This window comes from Pelophylax lessonae (assembly GCF_965119305.1).
Source record: "Pelophylax lessonae genome assembly, chromosome: 1".
Taxonomy (NCBI): Eukaryota; Metazoa; Chordata; class Amphibia; order Anura; family Ranidae; genus Pelophylax; species Pelophylax lessonae.
Genome location: NC_138768.1, coordinates 842,869,599 through 842,890,516, shown reverse-complemented (window position 1 = coordinate 842,890,516; position 20,918 = coordinate 842,869,599). Strand labels below are relative to the sequence as shown.

At 46.7% G+C, this 20,918-nt stretch overlaps 1 protein-coding gene across 7 annotated transcripts in view; it reads right to left on the bottom strand.

Annotated features, from left to right (window-relative positions):
- The window catches only part of SLC4A11 (solute carrier family 4 member 11), a 283,124-nt gene that overhangs the window by 171,698 nt on the left and 90,508 nt on the right, over nucleotides 1–20,918 (bottom strand). For all 7 annotated transcript variants that reach the window (XM_082263398.1, XM_082263400.1, XM_082263403.1 and 4 more), the window contains exon 2: nucleotides 20,304–20,354. In XM_082263398.1, the coding sequence (XP_082119524.1) occupies nucleotides 20,304–20,354 (51 nt within the window). The remainder of the gene's footprint in view (nucleotides 1–20,303; nucleotides 20,355–20,918) is intronic.

Below are 20,918 nucleotides of genomic sequence, written 5' to 3'. Positions count from 1 at the left end.
TCTCCGTCTTGTTTCCATGGTCATCACCTGTGTTCCTTATTATACCGAGCCCATTTCTACGGCACGGAAAGACCCCGCGCCTGGGCTGCTCTGCTTTATCTCAGATATTCATATTAAGATTAAAGGCAAACACAGACATGAATCCTCAGTGTATATCTGAGCAGCTGCAATCAGTGGGGATGGAAAGGGGGGGGGGGTGCGCAGAATAAATATCGCTGCTATAGGAATCCGTAATGTATTTGTTACGATTATATTTGTAAAGGTTCCAGCAGCTTTGATAAGGGCTTTAAAGCTGAAGTTCATTCTTATATTTTGCCTTCCCTGGTTTCTCCTTTCTGCTCTTATACACAACGCGAATGATAAAAAGCAAAACAAAAAAAGCAAAAACAAAAAACACACCACATTTCCAATTTCATTACTTAACCAATATTGGACCCAGTGACATCAGCACTGGGTCTGTGTTTCTCAATGCATGTGAGCCGCTCAGGCTTTTGAAGGGATGCAAGTCCTCGATGTCCACTGCTGTGAGTGCTGGCTTGGGAGGGAGCTCGTCCCGGCTTCTGCCATCGCTTAGTACAGAATAAAACCTCCCCGAAAGCTGCACATCAGTACTATACCATCAATCTGTGGTGTGTAGCAACCACAGCCTGGGCTCCAAACAGGCCACGCCTCCAACATGTTTCGCTCCACCCCTCAGGGTTTAACCATGGAGAGTTCACAGCACCCTGCTTCGGTACTCCTAAGAGACCTCACAGGCCACGCCCCCAACATGTTTCGCTCCACCCCTCAGGGTTTAACCATGGAGACTTCACAGCACCCTGCCTCGGTACTCCTCCTAAGACCTCATGCAAGCAGTGGGCTTGCTCATGGGAGGGGGGGTCATGCAAATATTAAAAATGCCTTGATGGCTGGATGACAGTCTAAAGGGAGTGGGTCTTCTTAGACAAGCTGAATCTGCCTACAGCCCGCCCTCAGGTAACACCTAGAGGTGATGCTGGGCCTCCATAACAGGAAGTGAAATCCAGTCAATGAGGAGACAAGCTCAGGGGTCTTCAAACTACGGCCCTCCAGTTGTTCAGGAACTACAATTCCCTTCATGCCAAGTCATGTCTGTGAATGTCAAGAGTTTTACAATGCCTCATGGGATGTGTAGTTCCGCAACAGTTGGAGGGCCGTAGTTTGAGGATCCCTGAGCTAGATGCTGGACGTCCTAAAGCCAGAAAAATAAAGTGTGGGCTTTGAGATGGTAAAAGCGGTTGCACTCAATTTAGTATTTGGTGATATTGCTCTCCCTCTGCATGCACCACCATATCCAATATGTGGGGCGCAGTAGTCGCTTTGAAATGCATGCAGGGTGAGGGGGCTTTTCAAAATGTTTGTGGCATTTTAATTTATTGAACCTTAAAGAGAAGCAGTTTTACTTACCTAGGCATCCTCAAAGCCACATGATGGCCAGTGGACCTGGCGACCCGCCGCTGGAGTCGGCCGGTGGACCTGGCGACCCGCCGCTGGGGTCGGCCGGTGGACCAGGCGACCCGCAACTGGGGTCGGCCGGTGGACCTGGCGACCCGCCACTAGACTCGGCCGGTGGACTGGCGACCCGCCACTAGAAGTGAGAGGAATAGTGCCCAATTGCTGGAGTTAGTGGGAGGAATAGTAACCCTTCATTGGGGTCAGAGGCAGAATGTTGCCACAAGGGCCACATCCATCCCAAGGGCCCAAGTTTGGAGACCACTGCCCCAGAGCTAAACAAACCAGGGCAGCCACAGCTTGGCAGATCTGAACCCAGAAGTGATCAGAGCAGAGCGCTTCCAGGTTCATACCAGGAGAGATCAGCGGCTGGATATTCACTGATCTCCCGTTGCTTGGAGAGGTGGAGGTCCTGGGTCACCCAGAAGGGATAGGTGAGCCTGGACACATGGTGGGGAGAGTATGGGGGTTGTTTATCGCCACATACCCCAGCATGTAGGAGTGATCAGGCAGTGTTACAGCTTTTGGCTGTTATAGCGACTGGAAGTTTTCTCGCTAATAGTAATAGTAACATCAGCAGCATCATAAGGGTTAACGTTAACCCACCAACTGCACATATCCATCTTCGCTTCTCTCCCTTTTTGCTCTGATTGGCCCCAGGTATAAGGTTTCGTTAGCACTGCACAAGTGCCATTTTCTGACCTAAAGCTTACACGGGGCCCCCCTGGCTGGGTACCTGACCGACCAATCACCCATCACAGGAGGAGGGGGGTAGCGAGTCATATGACCCTCATTCCTGGAAGAACTGGGTATCTAAATCCGCTCCTTAAAGCCAAGAGAGATTTAAGAGCCCATGGTGCAGGTTGGACTGCCATTAAAGAGAACCTGTTGCACCAAAATAAACACATTACTGGTGAAGGGTAAATAAGTATGAAAAATTGGAGAATGGCTCTCCTGCCAAAGGATAGACGAGGCCCTGGATAAATCTACGGAATCAAAGCAATCTGCTTTAGCGTGGATCCAAAAATCGACATCACAGACGCAGGGCCTGCCAACCTTCCAGCATTTATTACGCCAGCAATTTCTTCCTCAGCGCCTCTGCACAGTGCTGAGTAATACAAACCGAGTTCATTATCAGTGATTGCTCCTTCCTCCTCTGCACCAGCTGGGAAAGTACACTGTGCAGCCGTGTGGCCCGGCAGGGCAGTGCGATGGGAGACACGCAGTGGGAGGGGGAAGACTCTGTACTTCAAATGCTGTTAAAAAAAGATTGTGCTGGAAAATATATATAATTACACCACAGTACAGTTCTTTGTTAAACCCTACTAAAATATCAGTCAGGCTTCGAAAGCTGGTAATGTCAAGAATAAAAATGGTTGCTGGCCTAGTTTTCACACAAGCTGAATAAATCATTATAATCTGCATGCGCAAAAGAATAAATCATTTTTAAGGCTCCTGCATATGTGGATACAGGAGGCACAGGTGTTGCAAATACAGTGCCTTGCAATAGTATTCACCACCCTTGACATTTTACATTACAGCCGCAAGTTCAATGCTTTGTTAATCTGAATTTTATGTGATGGATCAGAACACAATAGTCTAGGTTGGTGAAGTGAAATTAGAAAAATATATTACATAAAACTATTTTTTAGAAATAGAAAACAGAAAATTGGATTGTGCATATGTTTTCACCCCCTTTGTTATAAAGCCCATAAAAAGCTCTGGTGCAACCAATTACCTTCAGAAGTCCCATAATGAGTCCACCTGTGTGCAATCTAAAGCCTCGTACACACGCATCGAAAATCGTCAGGGAATTTTCGTCCGACGACCGATCTGCCGATTTTCGGCTTGTTAGTATGATGCTTCCGACAACCGACTGACTTGTCGGCCGAAAAAATCTGGTGTGCAGACTATAAAATTTTTGTCTGCCGTCAAAACACGGCCGATTTTCGTGCAGTCAGTACAGATTTCGACAGGGAAAAACCTAATGTGCAAGTCTGGGCATGCTCATTGAAGAAAGAACACAAAGAAAGCAAACCAACACATGACATCACTTCTGAAGTAGAATTTTGTCAGGCGAGAAAATTAGTGTGCAGTCTAGACACATTCCAACCAACAAAACACCACTCTGGACAAAAGACGGACGATCGGTCGGCCGATAATCGTTGCGGGTGTACTAGGCTTAAGTGTCCATGATCTGTCATTACATATACACACCTTTTTTGAAAGGCCCACTTAAGCAAGAGGCACCGCTAACAAAACACTGCCATGAAGACCAAGAAACTCTCCAAACAAGTAAGGGACAATGTTGAGAAGTACAAGTCAGGGTTAGGGTATAAAAAAATATCCAAATCTTTGACGATCCCCAGGAGCATCATCAAATCTATCATAACCAAATGGAAAGAACATGGCACAACAGCAAACCTGCCAACAGACCGCCGCCCACAAAAACTCACGGACTCGAGGGTATTAATCAGAGAGGCAGCACAGAGACCTAAGGTAACCATGGAGGACCTGCAGAGTTCCACAGCAGAGACTGGAGTATCTGTACATAGGAGGACAATAAGCAGAGTGGCCAGAAGAAAGCCATGACTTTCAGCAAAACACAAAATGGCACATTTTGAGTTTGCGAAAAGGCATGTGGGAGACTTACAAAATGTATGGAGGAAGGTGCTCTGGTCTGATGGGACTAAAATTTAACTTTTCAGCCATCAAAGAAAAAGCTAGGTCCCGCGCAAACCCAACACATCTCCAAAAGAACACCATCCCCACAGTGAAACATGGTGGTGCCAGTATCATGCTATGGTGATGATTTTCAGCAGCCGGGACTGGGAAACTGGTCAGAGTTGAGGGAAAGATGGATGATGTTAAATACAGTGATATTCTTGAGCAAAACCTGTATCACTCTGTGCATGATTTGAGGCTAGGACGGTGGTTCACCTTCCAGCAGGACAATGACCCTCAACACACTGCTAAAGCAACACTTGAGTGGTTTAAGAGGAAACATGTAAATGTGTTGGAATGGCCCAGTCAAAGCCCAGACCTCAAACCAATAGAAAATCTGTGGTCAGAATTTAAGATTGCTGTTCACAAGCGCAAACCATCCAACTTGAAGGAGCTGGAGCAGTTTTGCAAGGAGGAATGGGCAAAAATCCCAGTGGTAAGATGTGGCAAGCTCATAGAGAATTCTCCAAAGCGACTTAGAGCTGTGATTGCCGCAAAAGGTGGCTCTACAAAGTATTGACTAAATAGTTATGCACATTGACTTTTTCTGTTATTTTGTCCTATTTGTTGTTTGCTTCAGAATAAAAAGTTTAAAGTTGTTGGCATGTTCTGTAAATTAAATGATGCAAATCCTCAAACAATCCATGTTAATTCCAGGTTGTGAGGCAACAAAACACGAAAAATGCCAAGGGGGTGAATACTTTTGCAAGGCACTGTAGGTGTCTGCATCCAGGGGAGAAAATCCATACCTGTACTTTGTGTACACTCAGATCTGGGGTTACCAAATGCACAGTCACAGTGCTATCACATTGGAGCCAACAAGCCCCCTTTGTGATAACAGTGAAGGGGAAAGTTTCTCTTTAGGGCATGGGTGTTCAACCTGTGGTCCTCCAGCCTCTGCAGAACTACAAGTTCCATCATGCTTGTAACTGTTCAGCCTTGCAATGCCTCATAGGACTTGCAGTTCTGCAACAGCTGGAGGGTCACAGGTTGAGAACACAAAGAGAAAGGTCTATTGGACATCTGTAACAATGTAACATCTGCATGTTGTTTTTATCTGAACAAGCACAGACAGTGCGCACACACAGTGCTTGATCAGCTTCTTCCACGGTCACATTGGATGGAGGCTGAAAGCTCTGAACCATAAAGGGATCACAGCTGGGTGCTTCCAGGTTCATACTACCCAAGAAAGATCATCAAATGGACGTTCACTGAACTCCAGCTGTTCTGCATTCTGACACCTGCCAGGGAGGTCCCCAATCAACCAGAAGGGACAGATCTGGGGAAGGCTACAAAACTAAATCTGGTGCACTGAAGGTTCCCAGGAGCACAGTGGCCTCCATAATTCTCACATGGAAGACGTTTGGCACAACCAGAACGCTTCGAAGAGCTAGTCGCCTGGCCAAACTGAATAATCAAGGGAGAAAGGCCTTAGTAAGGAGGTGACCAAGAACCCGATGGCCACTCTGATTAAGCTCCAGAGATCCCATGTTGAGATTGGACAAAGTTCTAGAAGGGCAACCATCACTGCAGCCCTCCACTGATCTAAGTTTTATGGCAGAATGGCTAGAAGGAAGCCTCTCCGCAGTACAAAACACATGGAAGCCCGCTTGGAGTTTGCAAAAAAGCACTTAAAGGACTCTCAGACTGAGGAAAAAAGAAGATTCTCTGGTCAGATGAAACCAAGATTGAACTGTTTGGCCTCAATTCTAAATGTTATGTGTGAAGGAAACCAGGCACCACTCATCACCTGCCAAATGCCCTACCAGTAAAGCATGGTGGTGGCAGCATCATGACGTGGGGATGTTTTTCAGCAGCATGGACTGGGAGACAGTACAGAAAGTATTTCCTCAATGAAACCAAAGAAAATGAATAAGCTAGAACCCAACTGTCCTTTAATGTGGCATATAAGAGGGTCAGGGGAGTAGTAGGGAACACACAGGGGAAATGGATGTAGCTCCTCTCAGATTAGGTCTTGAGATCCTAATGCACATGTAAAAACAAACACAAGAGGGCGCCTTCATCTAGGTGTAGTGATTTAAAAAAAAAAAAAAAAAAAAGTATAAAATAAAAATGCACTCACTAGATAAAAGCGAATCAATGTTGGTCATAAACCATATAGACCTCCATAGGATCACAGTGAGGCTGTAGAGCTCTGCAGGGATGTGGCTAGTTGTAGTAGAGATCTTGATGGAAGTACAGCTGTCAGACTTCAGGCTGGAACATAAGGATCAGCAGCTTCCAGAACCATATTTCCTATAGTTTGATAAAAGGGTGTTTGGGACTGCCCTGAAACATAGCCAAATCCCCTCCACTACCTGTCATGACTCAGCCGAGAGAAGTGCAGTTTGGTGCCACTTCTGGAAGCTGCTGATGCTTATGTTCCAGCCTGAAGCCCGACAGCTGTACTTCCATCAAAAACTCTGCTTCAACCAGCCACATGCCTGCAGAGCTCTGCAGCCTCATGGTGATCCCTTTGGAGGTCTATATGGGTTTATAACAAGCCTTGATCCACTTTTATCTAGTGAGTGCATTTTTTTATGTCTTTTATACTTTAATAAAATCACTACACCTAGAAGGAGTCGCCCTCTTTCTTGCATTTGTTTTCTATATCCTCAATGAAAACCTGTTCCACAGTGCTCTGGACCTCAGGCTGGGCTGAAGGTTCCCCTTCCAACATGACAACGATCCTATGCACACAGCCAAGACAGCACATAAGTGGCTGAATGTCCTAGGGTGACTCAGCCAGAGCCCTGACTTGAACCCTATTGAACATCTCTGGGGAGACCTGAAAATGGTCTCTTCATACTAGAGCTGCACGATTCTGGATAAAATGAGAATCACGATTTTTTCTTGCTTCAAATAAAGATCACGATTCTCGGCATAACATCTTTATACAAAAAAATTGTTTGGGGGTTCTAATTCATTTTCTAGCAAAAAAAAAAAAAAATACTGATTTTAACTTGTAAGCAACAAGTGTCAGAAAAAGGTTTTAGTCTTTAAAGTGATTGTACAGTCTCCTTTTTAAAAAAAAAAAAAATGAAACAAACATGTTATACTTACCCCCTCTGTGCACTTGGTTTTGCACAGAGCAGCCCGGCTCCTCCTCTTCTCTGGTCACTCATTCCTGCTCCTGGCCCCTCCCTCCCATTGAGTGCCCCCACAGCAAGTAGCTTGCTATGGGGGCACCCGAGCCGAGCTGCAGCTTTGTGTGTCCATTCGCGGCTATGCCTCAGCCAATCAGGAGAAAGTCCTGGAGGGACTCGTGGACATTGCTGGAGAGAGAAGGGGTTCAGGTAAGAATTAGGGGTGCTGCTACACCCAGAAGGTTTTGTATCCTAATGCACAGAATGCATTAAGATAAAAAAGCCTTCTGACTTTACGACTCCTTAAAGCGGAGTTCCGGCCACAAAATCGACATAATCGATTTTGGGCCATCCGCTTCCTATTTGTCACCTGAAAAAGAAATGGATGGTTACGATTTTTTTTTTTTTTGTTTACTTACCTTGTTTTTGAAGAAAAATATACTCACCTTTCTTGCACTTCCTCCCTCTGCGGCCGTGGCCTGCGCTGTCACTTCCTCTTTGCGTTGATTCCTGGGAGCTGAACGTCATCGCTCCCAGGAATCAATGCGCCTGCAACGGCCCCGCTCGTCACTTCCGGTGAGGCGCCGCATTCCCTGCTAAACAGCTTCTGGGCATGCCTAGAAGCTGTGGAGGAATGCGGGGCCGCACCGGCGGGGCCGGTGCAGGCGCATTCTGGAGAAGAGGACGCGCTGGCTTCAGCTGCCCACATCCGAGATGGCAACGCTGGAGAAGAAATTTTAAAGGTAAGTATTTCTTCTAAAATGTAAGTGCAACCCCGGGACAGTTCAGAGGCTATCCATTGTGGAATGAACTAGCCCTGACTGTCCCGGGGTATTTTTATTGAAAAAAAAAATTGTGGCCGGAACTCCGCTTTAAGGCTCCACACCTGAGCGTATCGTTTTCAGGTGTTTTTCCCAGGCATTTTTTCAGGTCGTTTTTTGCAGGTGTTTGGAGGCAGGTATTGACATCTAAAAAAAACACTTGTAATTTGCCAAAAAAGAAGCTCATGTACTTTTGAGCTTCAGGCTTTTTGCTTCAGGTGACAAAACACTCATATGTTAACAGGGGCCATTGAAATGAATGGGATTTTGCTTGTTGGGCATTTTGAGACTTCAGAGATGAAAAAATGATCAGGTGTGAACAGGGCCATAAACTGCCTTTATTTGCAGCAGAGAACAGCTCTGCATTGTATGAATCGAGGAAATGCCCGAATTAAGATGGGGGGGGGGAGATGAATAGAGATCACGATTTTTTAACGATTAATCGTGCAGCTCTACTTCATACCCGAAAAGACCCAAGTATAATTACTGCCAAAGGTACTTCAATAAAAGTACTGAGTAAAGGGTCTGAATACTTTGTTACATGTGATATTTCTGTTTTTTCTTTTTAATAAATTCACAGACATTTGGAAAATTCTGTTTTTACTTTGTCATAATCGTGTACTGAGTGTAAATTAGCGAGAACATTTTTTTTTTTTTTTTTATTTAAACTGTAGTATCAGTTTGCAAAATAACAAAATTGGAAAAAGTGAAAAAGTGAAGGAGGTCCGAATACAAGCCAAGAAAGACAGATACAAATTAAAAACATGAAAGACGCAACAAAGATTTACAAATATGACACAGACCTGAGGTATGCCCTGGTCGGCACGCCTAAAAGGGGGCAATAAAAATGAAGAAATGTAAGATTGTTGTAAGGGAAAGGGGTGGGAGGGTATCGTGCACCGGAAACAGACAGGAAGATAGGAGAGTGAGTGGAATATATACCCCCCCAAACTCCTCCCATAAACTCAGGCCACCATGCTGGTCTTTCTTATTTATAATCAGAATGGTGGGGTTGGACTCGGTCGTATCTACACTCGGGACTGCTGACGCTGGAACTGCACTACCTCTGGTGTAGCAGCTGCAGGATTGGATTCTAAGACCTCCACTTTGGTTTGGATAGCATTGATAGATGTGGATGAGGTATTGATCATCAGGTGTAACTGAGTGAGTGCCATGGATATGGACTGTAGAGAAACTGGTTCTGAGCTAGGTCCGGCTTCTGATGGGGGTGGAATAATTTAAACCGCTCTGCTTTTCGAGCTGTGGCCGGGTAGGGAATGTCTCTACGCTGTGGTTCTGTTGTAAGCTTCGGAATGGTCCAGCTTCAGATTTTGAGCACTGCTATGCTCCGAACCCCTGGTAGGCGAAGGAGGGGCAAAAGCAGAATTGTTGCTGTGAGAAGCCCGGGAAATGATCCAGCTACAGAAAAGATGTGTTAGAGCAGTGGTTCTCATCTTCTGTCCTCAGGACCCATCAATCGCAGCCCCAGCCACAAGAGGGCGCCAGTTCCCCCAATGTAAGCATCTCGCTCCAGCAGGCTGCGGCCTCAATTACTGACCAGCACGCCATCTTATTCTGCGCACCTGCGGGCAGGGGCCACATGGGGACAAAACACCTGCCGCAGCTAATTCTAGTCACCAATCCGTTTGGCGCCTGCGGTTTGTTGAGCCCTGCAAAAACCTATACATTTATAGATCCTGAGTGAATACTATATGTACAGTTATTTACGCTTGCCTCTACCACAATCATGTAACTAATGCCAGTGGCGTAGCGTGGGTTGTCAGCACCCGGGGCAAGGCTAGTAATTTGCGCCCCCTAACCTGCGGGATTTTAGCACTTGAGTCTCTTCCACTAGATTAGTTAAAGAAACCCTTACCCCCTAAGCACTTTAGAGCAGGCCAGTGTCCCCACAGATCACCTTTTAGAGCAGGGTCCTCATAGATCCCCCTTTAGAGAATGGTCCCCATATAATCTATGGGGACATTTCTCTAAAGTGGGGAATCTATGGGGACCCTGCTCTAAAAAGGGATCTATGGGGACCCTGGCCTGCTCTAAAGGGGATCTATGGGGACCCTGGCCTGCTCTAAAGGGGATCTATGGGGATCCTGCTCTAAAGGGGGGATCTATGACATAGATCCCCTTTAGAGCAGGGTCCCTATAGATCCCCCTTTAGAGCAGGCCTGGGCAGGTCCCCCATAGATCCTCCTTTACAGCAGGCCAGGGTGAGGTGAGGTCCCCCATATAGATCCCCCCTTACAGCAGGCCAGGGTGAGGTCCCCCATATATATCCCCCCTTACAGCAGGCCAGGGTGAGGTCCCCCATATAGATCTCCCCTTACAGCAGGCCAGGGTGAGGTCCCCCATATAGATCTCCCCTTACAGCAGGCCAGGGTGAGGTCCCCCATATATATCCCCCCTTACAGCAGGCCAGGGTGAGGTCCCCCATATAGATCTCCCCTTACAGCAGGCCAGGGTGAGGTCCCCCATATAGATCCCCCCTTACAGCAAGCCAGGGTGAGGTGAGGTGAGGTCCTGTCCCCCATATAGATCACCCCCTTTACAGCAAGCCAGGGTGAGGGGGATCTATATGGGGGACCCCGGACCTCACCTCACCCTGGCCTGCTGTAAGGGGGAGATCTATATGGGGGACGGGACCTCTCCTCACCCTGGCCTGCTGTAAGGGGGAGATCTATATGGGGACCTCACCCTGGCCTGCTGTAAGGGGGAGATCTATATGGGGGACAGGACCTCTCCTTACCCTGGCCTGCTGTAAGGGGGGATCTATATGGGGGACCTCACCTCACCCTGGCCTGCTGTAAGGGGGGATCTACATGGGGGACCTGGTCCCCCATATAGATCCCCCCTTACAGCAGGCCAGGGTGAGGTCCCCCATATAGATCCCAGGTCCCCCATATAGATCCCCCCTTACAGCAGGCCAGGGTGAGGTGAGGTCCGGACCCTGGCCTACTGTAAGGGGGGGCTCTATATGGGGGACCCCAGACCTAACCTCACCCTGGCCTGCTGTAAGGGGGGGTCTATACTCAGTCCTGACTCCTGTCCTGTGTCACTCGTGACTCCTACCTTTTTTTTTGCAGTTGCTCCCGATCACAGCAGGCTATGTCTTCTCTTCTCCTCCAGGTCCTCCGGCTCCTAGGTTTTCCTCCTGCGTCTGTCGCCACTGGCTCTCTCCTCTCTGGCCTGTGTCACCTGCTGCCGCTACCAGCTTCTTCTTGCTGCTGCCTGGGCTGGTCTGGTGTGGCTCCCGCGCTCAGCGCTGCGCTGGGCGGCCGCTGCAGTGCACTGTCCCTCCCCCAGATTGTCCCTCGCTCTCCGCACGCCTGGCAAACCCCCCCCCCCCTCCACAGTGGGCGGCGACCCGGCGGCTCAGATTGGATTCGCACAGCGCCGCCGCCACAGCCAGCACTGCAGTGTGAGAGAATAAGTGAGCCAGGCAGGGCAGAGCTGCGGGTGCGAGCGCGCCCCCCCCAGATGTTGCGCCCGGTGCGGCCGGCCCCCCCTGCACCCCCCACGCTACGCCACTGACTAATGCCAAGGCACCCACAACTGACCCGGTCACTCACCAGGAGTGTATACATATGGAATTCACATCTATTTATCCTTGGTCAGTGGCTCAGAAAACATGGGAGCCACTGATCGCCAATAAGCATTTTTGGAAGGTGGTAACCTATGGCATTTTGGTGTCCTTCATGATGGGTTACCTATGGCACATTCCTGTTGGCCTTCATGATGGGTTATTTATGGAACATTCCTATTCTCCATGATAAGTCACCTATGGCACATTTCTATTCTCCTGCGTGATGCGTCACCTATGGCACGTTCCGGTCCGCCCTTATAATGTGTCACGGGAGGCATGTTCCTGTCCTCCATGATGTGTCACCTAAGGCACGTTCCTGTTAGCCCTCATGATGGGTCAGATATGGCACATTCCTATTCTCCTTCATGATGGGTCACCTATGGCACGTTCTTGTTCTTCATGATGGGTCACCTATGGCACATTCCTGTTTGCCTTTATGATGGGTCACCTATGACATGTTCCTGTCCTCCTACATGATAGGTCACCTATGGCACATTCCGGTTTGCCTTTATGATGGGTCACCTATGACATGTTCCTGTCCGCCTACATGATAGGTCACCCATGGCATGTTCTGGTTCTCCTTCAAGATAGATTTCCTTTAAGAACAGCAGACTTGTTCAAGCAAATACCGTAATCATAGCTGGGACATTTTGTCAGAAGGATTTGCATGCATTAAACTAAAATTAGCCCTGGAAGTCACCATGAATGTGGTGATGTCACCCGTTCCACCTGTTTTCAGGCACACACGGACTTATAAATATATAATAGGTTGATGGACCATGTCAGGACACCGGCAAAGTTTCATGGCAGCTGCACCTATGTGAAATCCTTAGGTCTGTTTACTCTTACACAACAAATTAATTAATTATGGGAACAACCTTTACTCCACTTTATAATTGGAGTGTCACAACACAACTATGCAAGTCACCTCTTCAAGCAGCTGCAATTTAGGTTCCCAGGCCATAGAACAAACAAATATTTACAAGGGAGGAATTCGGGAAATTAAAGAGGCTGGGCTGGACATCTGCGGGAACAGGACATACTTCCCCAATGTAATCTTTATTTAGAAGCAACGATAAAGGTGGGGCCAGATGATCAATGAGGATCCTTTTATACATTTGCAAGATATTTATATGCAAGTGTATTTAGCTTTAGGGAAGAAGTGTGGTTCTAAAAGAAAAAAAAAAAGAAAAGAAGTGTAAAAGTATTTCAAAACAGCAAGCAAGATTGCGCGATGACTTTTCACCATTTTCCTTGCTTCCGCTTTCCCTGGAAAAATGGGCGTTCATTTTAAAGGGGCATTACTTCTAACCTCTCTTAGGCATTTCTTTGAATGCCCAATAAAAGGATTTGCAGTCACAAGTGGCTGTGTGTATAAAAAAAAAACGATATTTCCAGCATGGCTTCAAGGGTGTGTGCTCTCCAGGCTATCCAATATATGACCTGCAGGGAGAAGTAATAAGCATGCCTATTTAAAGGGCCAGCATTTTCTCCCGATATCTATGTGTGCGCAGTAGAATCCTATAGGGGGCATGGAGAAGTAAAAATGCCAAGTATGTGCCCTTGATCTCGCTCTCGGATAATGACTGTTGAGAAGAAACCAGCTGGGCAGAGTCTAGGCCTGCGACGTCATCGCACACACCAGCGGACATTTCATGGGTGCCATCTTTGTGACTGTATACCGCAATCCTACCCATTCCTCACGTGACGCAACAGCCTAAATATTTGATTTTAACTTGCTGCTCTGAGTATATATCCTCTAAAGGGGAAGGGGGGGGGGGGGAATGGTATGAGTCATTAGTACCCTTGCACTTTCTTTCATGGATCTGTATTGGTATGACTTAGCAGTGCCCTTACGGTTTCTTCCATGGTCATGTATTGGTATGAGTAGTGCCCTTATGGCTTCTCTCATGGATATGTGTTGGTACGAGTTAGTAGTACCCTTACTTTTTTCATGGCTATGTATTGGTAGGAGGGGAAAAAATAAAAAAAATAAAATAAGGGGGGGGGGGGGGGTAGGGAAGGATGGAGAAAAAAGGGGGGAGGAGGGAGGAAAATGAAGGGAAAAAAAAAAAGGGGGGGTAAGGAAGGATGGAGAAAAAAGGGGGGAGGAGGGAAGAAAATGAAGAAAAAAAAAAAACAAAAAGGGGGGGGGGGGGCGACTGTGTTGTGCATTTAAATGAGCATCACCCCCTCCCCCCCACCGACAGCTGCCTGCAACCAAAAACAAGGTGTTCAGCATGCAGGGAGTCTAAAGGGTCCCTTACTGCAGTTTGCACATTGATGTGGACCACTACTGTGTCTCTTAAACAGCGTCTCCAAAAAAAAGCCTGGTATGGACTTCGTACCCTTGCAGTTTCTTTCATGGATATGTATTGGTATGATTTAGTAGTACCCTTACGGTTTCTCGTACCCTTACGGTTTCTCTCATGGATATGTATTGGTATGACTTAGTAGTACCCTTACAGTTTCTCATGGCTATGTATTGGTATGACTTTGTAGTACCCTTACGGTTTCTCGTACCCTTACGGTTTCTCGTACCCTTACGGTTCCTCTCATGGCTATGTATTGGTATGAGTTAGTAGTACCCTTACGGTTTCTCTCATGGCTATGCATCGGTATGATTTAGTAGTACCCTTACGGTTTCTCTCATGGACATGTATTGGTATGAGTTAGAAGTACCCTTACAGTTTCTCTCATGGCTATGTATTAGTATGATTTAGCAGTACCCTTACGGTTTCTCTCATGGATATGTATTGGTATGATTTAGTAGTACCCTTACGGTTTCTCTCATGGATATGTATTTTGCGCAGAGTTCTGTTCTAAGCCGAGGGAGATGGGAACAATTGGAATAAACATATAAAGACAAACATGACAAATATTACAGGAATTTCGACGTCAACAACTTCATGCAGAGATTAAGACAGAATGAGAAAACAGATAAAGCTTGAACGGCCAGGGATGCCAAGCGGGGACATTGAAGCCTGAGGTCAAGATGACAAAGGATCCCACTAAACAATTCCAGGTCTGTACCAGGCAGAACACAAAACAAGAAACCGAGCACTGGCCGCATTACTGCAAACTTCTGCTGCTTTGGGGTTGATTTACTAAAACTGGAGTGTGCAAAATGGGGTGCAGCTGTTCCAACTTCAGCTTGTTCAATCAAGCTTTGACAAGAAAAAAAAAAAAAAAACCTGGAAGCAGGTTGGTTTGTGCGCAGAGCTGCACCAGATATTGCACTCTTTAGTTTTCATATATCAAGCCGCCGTGTGCCTAAAAGTGGACATGCACATAACAATTGGACCAAATGATTCTTCAAAGAATCTGATATGACTCGGATTTGTAAATTATTAAGCCATACCGGGTCAAAGATCTTTCGAAAAATAACGGACATTATTGTGATTAGTCTGAATGGAAAATCTAAAACGTAGGAAAGGCGATACTTTGATATGGTTATTAAGTGTATGGCGCCTTGAAAGATACTATATGATCTGAAAAAGTCTAAGAAAGTTGATTGGAAATATAATTGTTCCTTGTAATGGCCACGGGAATGCATGCTTACTGCTTGCCAAAGAGTGTTGCCGCCAACGTAGGGGGGTTTACTGAGGTCACTGATACCAATCCTAGGGTTTATTACTGCAGCCACTGACCCCAATGCGGGGGGGTTATTACGGAGGCCACTGACCCCAATGCTAGGGTTTATTATTGCAGCCACTGACCCCAATGCGGGGGGGTTATTATTACGGCCACTGACCCCAATGCTAGGGTTTATTATGGCCACTGACCCCAATGCGGGGGGTTATTACTGCGGCCACTAATCCCAATGCTGGGGTTTATTATTGCAGCCACTGATCCCAATGCTGGGGTTTATTATTGCAGCCACTGATCCCAATGCTAGGGTTTATTATTGCGGCCACTGATCCCAATGCTAGGGTTTATTATTGCGGCCACTGACCCCAATACGGGGGGTTATTATTGCAGCCACTGATCCCAATGCTAGGGTTTATTATTGCGGCCACTGATCCCAATGCTAGGGTTTATTATTGCGGCCACTGACCCCAATACGGGGGGTTATTACTGCAGCCACTAAAACCAATGCGGGGGGTTATTATTACCGCCACTGACCCCAATGCGGGGGCTTACTGTGGCCACTGACCCCAATGCGGGGTTTTACTGCGGCCACTGATCCCAATGCTGGGGTTTATTACTGCGGCCACTGACCCCAATGCGGGGGGTTATTACTGCGGCCACTGACCCCAATGCGGGGGGTTATTACTGAGGTCACTGACACCAATGCGGGGGGTTATTACTGCGGCCACTGACCCCAATGCGGGGGGTTATTACTGCGGCCAGTGACCCCAATGCGGAGGGTTATTACTGCGGCCACTGATCCCAATGCAGGGGGCTATTACTACAGCCCCTAAACCCAGCAGGGGGGGTTATCGCAGCCACTGACACCAATGCAGGGGGTCATCATTGGGGCCACCAACCCCATTGCTGTGGAGTTTTATTGCAGCCCCTGACACCAACCCTGGGGTTTAGGATTGTGGCCACTGAAAGCAGTGCACAAGTACAATGTAAACACTGGCATTTTTTTGTGCCTGGGAAGCCCATACAGCTACCATAGACCTAAATGGCTGTGTGCAGCTGTATGCAGGTAGATGCATGAACCCACACAGATGTGTCTCAAATCCCCCCCAAAGTCAGACTGAAATGTCGGCTTGAAATTCAGCGTGAACCTAGGCTTAAATTTTGAACGGGAACACAAAGCATCGCAACACGCCTACACATAGGGCTGAGACGAGGCAAGAAGGGCAGATGTGATTGAATCCTGTTCAACTTCATTAAACCCGTTTCATTTCAAATAAATATTTTCTCGTCTTGAAATTACACTGACTCCTGTATAATAATCCGGAGAGAGGGGAGCGTGGTTTGCCCCCAGCACTGGGTGACCTTGTCCCGGGACCTAATGGTAAGTTACTAATTAGGAAAAGATCAGCCTACAGACAATACCGGTGACTAGTCCTTTGCCTTTTTTTGGGCCAAGTTTCCAGTTCAGGTCCTTTTAATCTTTGGGACTTCAGCTTGCATACCAGGTTTCCTGAAGGGCATTCCATAATTTTGTTGCCTGCAATCATTTTGGGGACACCAGGGACTGTTAAACACACAGGACTCGCTATGCAGCACATGAAAGCTTGGCAGTGGCACGCTTGATCTGAGCTGATCCAAGGACAGCTGTGCACAGAGACAAACCCAGCGTCCCCGGAGCCAGGAAAGCCGCACAAATTGAATTTCTCCCTTTCTAATGCGCTTCATAGGCTACGCTTTTTGGGGCTTTGATCTGCGCTCATCTGGTGGGTCTGGTGAAAGTCACGGCGTTTATTCAGAATTACTCAGATGGTAAAACATTTTAAACTAGTTAGGGAAACCTCAAAAGAATTTTGTTTCTGTGTAGTCACCACAAAGTCTAGCCAGAGTTACACAAACTTTTACAAAAACCAAGGGCCAAAAAAATAAAATAAAAAACTTACTGGGATGCTAAAAGGACAATAAAACAGTCAAAAGTGATAACAGAATTTTTAGGGCTCATGCACAAGGACGAGTAGAACGTAAAATCAGGCATTTTTTTCTGTGCCTGGGAACCCCATACCGTTATCATAGACCTAAATGGCTGTGCGCAGCTGTATGCAAAAAGATGCCGGTCCCCGCATAAATCATACCCATGAATGCGAAACGCGTTCATTCCCTGAGTGAACTCAGAAAATACATCCATACACAATTACCAGTGTATACTCCAGTATAGCCGTGCAGGTGGCTATACAAAGCACCTGGGATCCTGGGTGCAGAAATACTGATGCCAAGTCATACGTGGCCAAATACACTACCTCATGGACCACTAACTCACAATTTTAAATCCTGCGGATCACAAACATGAATTTTACATGCCGTATACACACAATGCTCCAGCTCTCTGCCCCACTCCCACCGTAGATCACACTTCTGCCTTATAAACACAATGCTCCGGCTCTCTGCCCCCTCCCTCTGGATCACAAACCTGTCTTATACACACACACACACATACCTCGGGCTCTCTGCCCCCTAACCCCCCCGGATCACACTGCTGCCTTATACACACAATGCTCTGACTCTGCTCCCCTCTCCATGGATCACACTTCTGCTTTATACACACACAATACTCCTGCTCTCTGCCTCCTGGATCACACAGCTGCCTTATACACAATGCTCCAGCTGTCTGCCCCCTTCCCCCTGGATCACACTGCTGCCTTATACACACACACACACACACACACAAATACCCCTGCACTCTTCCCCCACCACATTACACTGTTGCCTTATACACAATGCTCCTGCTGTCTGGCCCCCTTCCCCTGGATCACACTGCTGCCTTATACACACACAATGCTCCGGCTCTCTGCCCCTCCCCCGCATCACACTGCTGCCTTACACAGACTTATCGTTGGATCTCACCTCAATACCCAGCCACGTGCTCGAGCTCTGTGCTTCCTTCCACAGTCTGATCAGCACTGCCATTTCAAGTCTCCTCCTTTACCTCCCACTCTCTACACTACTCCCAGCGTTTCCCTCTGAGTTCACAGGAGCCGCAACTAGAGGCGGCTTTGGGCATCTATACCCACTGACAGTATGGATTGTCAACACACAAGGAGAACAACTATGGAAACATTAGGCGGTATACATCCACCACAATGTTGAATTGTATTGAATTGTGGAAGAAATCTTCTCGTAGACCATCCGTGGTCCACGGAACACAGGTTGGTGACTGCGGCACTAGTGTATACGAGGCCATATTAACAAAGTAAACGGTTTGTCAAAATTCTTAGAACCAGCACTTGCAATATGCAACTTTCAGGGCTGCTGGCTCTAGTTCTCGCAGTTCACTGAACTTCCAGTCTTCACAGGGAAGAGTTAACAGTGACCTATCCAGTCAGTCTGTTAGTTTGGAGAAGGAAAGGAAAGGAAGGAAAGGGAAGGAAGGAAAGGGAAGGAAGGAAAGGGAAGGAAAGGAAAGGAAGGAAAGGGAAGGAAGGAAAGGGAAGGAAGGAAAGGGAAGGAAGGAAAGGAAGGAAGGGAAGGAAGGAAAGGAAGGAAGGAAAGGAAGGAAGGAAAGGAAGGAAGGGAAGGAAGGAAAGGAAGGAAGGAAAGGAAGGAAGGAAAGGAAGGAAGGAAGGAAGGAAGGAAAGGAAGGAAGGAAAGGAAGGAAGGAAGGAAGGAAAGGAAGGAAGGAAGGAAGGAAAGGGAAGGAAGGAAGGAAGGAAGGAAAGGGAAGGAAGGAAAGGGAAGGAAAGGGAAGGAAGGAAGGAAAGGGAAGGAAGGAAGGAAAGGGAAGGAAGGAAGGAAGGAAAGGGAAGGAAGGGAAGGAAGGAAAGGAAGGGAAGGGAAGGAAGGAAAGGAAGGAAAGGAAGGGAAGGAAGGAAAGGAAGGAAAGGAAGGAAAGGAAAGTGCCTTGTCATCCTGGGTTATGGGGCTGTGTGTTTTTATTGATGCACACTGTGTAGGGAGACAACTTTAGTGCCTGCATACAAGGGTGACCCCATAGGATGCTGCAAAAGAAAGGAGCCACCCTAAAACAGGAAACCCGTGGCAGTGATCATGACACCAGCTAAAACCGGAACATATGCAAGGACTAAAAGATAAAAAAGCTGCACACTTAGTAAGGTAATAAATCTGCTGTTGAAATGCTTAAATTGGAACTTCACGCTCTCAATCATTTTTTTTTTTTTTAATCCTTAAGTTGCTTGCATTAGTAAAAAGATAGAAAAAAAAAGTACTGTATATCACATTTACTGGTTTTAAAACTTTTTTTTTTTTATATTTGTTCAGTTGCTTCCTGGTTCCAGGATCCCAGGAGTCTTCGGGAAGGAAGGAGGGGTTTTCCAATTAAGCACACCCGCCTGCCTACATGCCTAAGTTAAGGGCAGATCGATTTCAAGAACTAAATGCTACATGAACCATCTGCCCTTATTCAAGATGGCCACGACCAGAAAAAAAAAAATGCTTGAAATATACAACTCTGTGTATAATGAATCTATAGAATATAAGAGTTTCACTATTTGAATTGAATTAACTTTTTGATGATATTCAAATTTGAGATATCTACACACGTTTTACCTTTCATTTCTAAGTGATCACATAACCTCTGTTCTCAGCTGCATAAGGAGCTCAGAGAGTTGGGGGGGAAAGGAAACAACAGCACACTGATCTTCCCAGTTAATGGCTGTGTAGGATGGGGGTGGTGTCAGGACAAATCTAAAACATTAAAGGAGAGCAGGCTGAGTTCCTAGCACTGCCAGAAAACTGACCACACCATGCTCTGTCTAGCGTGGTCAGTTTTTAAATAGGAAACAGAGGGACTGGCAGGAACACCAGGGATTCCACATAAAGGTAGCAATACAAAGAAAACAGGATATTTTTTTCATGCAAGTATATGGTACAGCAGGCACATATCAGGAATATAGAATGTTGGATTTACATATTCTGTAACTAGGGACAAGCGCAAATCCTTTCAAAATGTAATTTTTATTAAATATCACTTTGAATAAGAGCAATCAAACATGGCGGCACACTTACCGGTCTCTTCAAAGAAATATCCATTCCTGGACATCGCTGCCGGGGGACTCTCTGCAGGGGAGAAAACAAACAATGGTCACTGCAACGTTCTTTTCACAATATGGAAACTTTCTGCAGGAATGTCGATAGAAGACTCTCCCATCTAGCAAACAATGCTGAGCGTGATCTATGACACATAGGTGTCCACAGGCATCCCACACATACTTGTTTAAAGCTGAAGTTGAATCTTGCCTTCTGTAGTTTCCCCCCCTTCCTCATCCTTATGAAAATGTTATATACAGCCTCTCCATTTCCATTGTATACCTTACTTTAGCCCTAGTGAGGTGATCACTGGATCGCTGTGCCTCTATGCAATGCAGGCAGACCATGGCTGGCGAGAGGGGCCAGCCAGACACTGTCCATAGATTCCTTAAAGGATAAGTTCACCTTTAAAAATGTAATGAAATATTTTCTTACCTGCAAACAGGTGTGCATCTAAGCATTTCTTTTTTTTTTTTTTTTCCACTTGGAGCCTGTAATTCATGGATACTCAACCTGTGTTCCTCCAGCTGCAGAGCCATTATGCCTCTGCCTTTGGGAGTAATGCTTGTAACTGTTCAGCCTTGCAATGCCTCA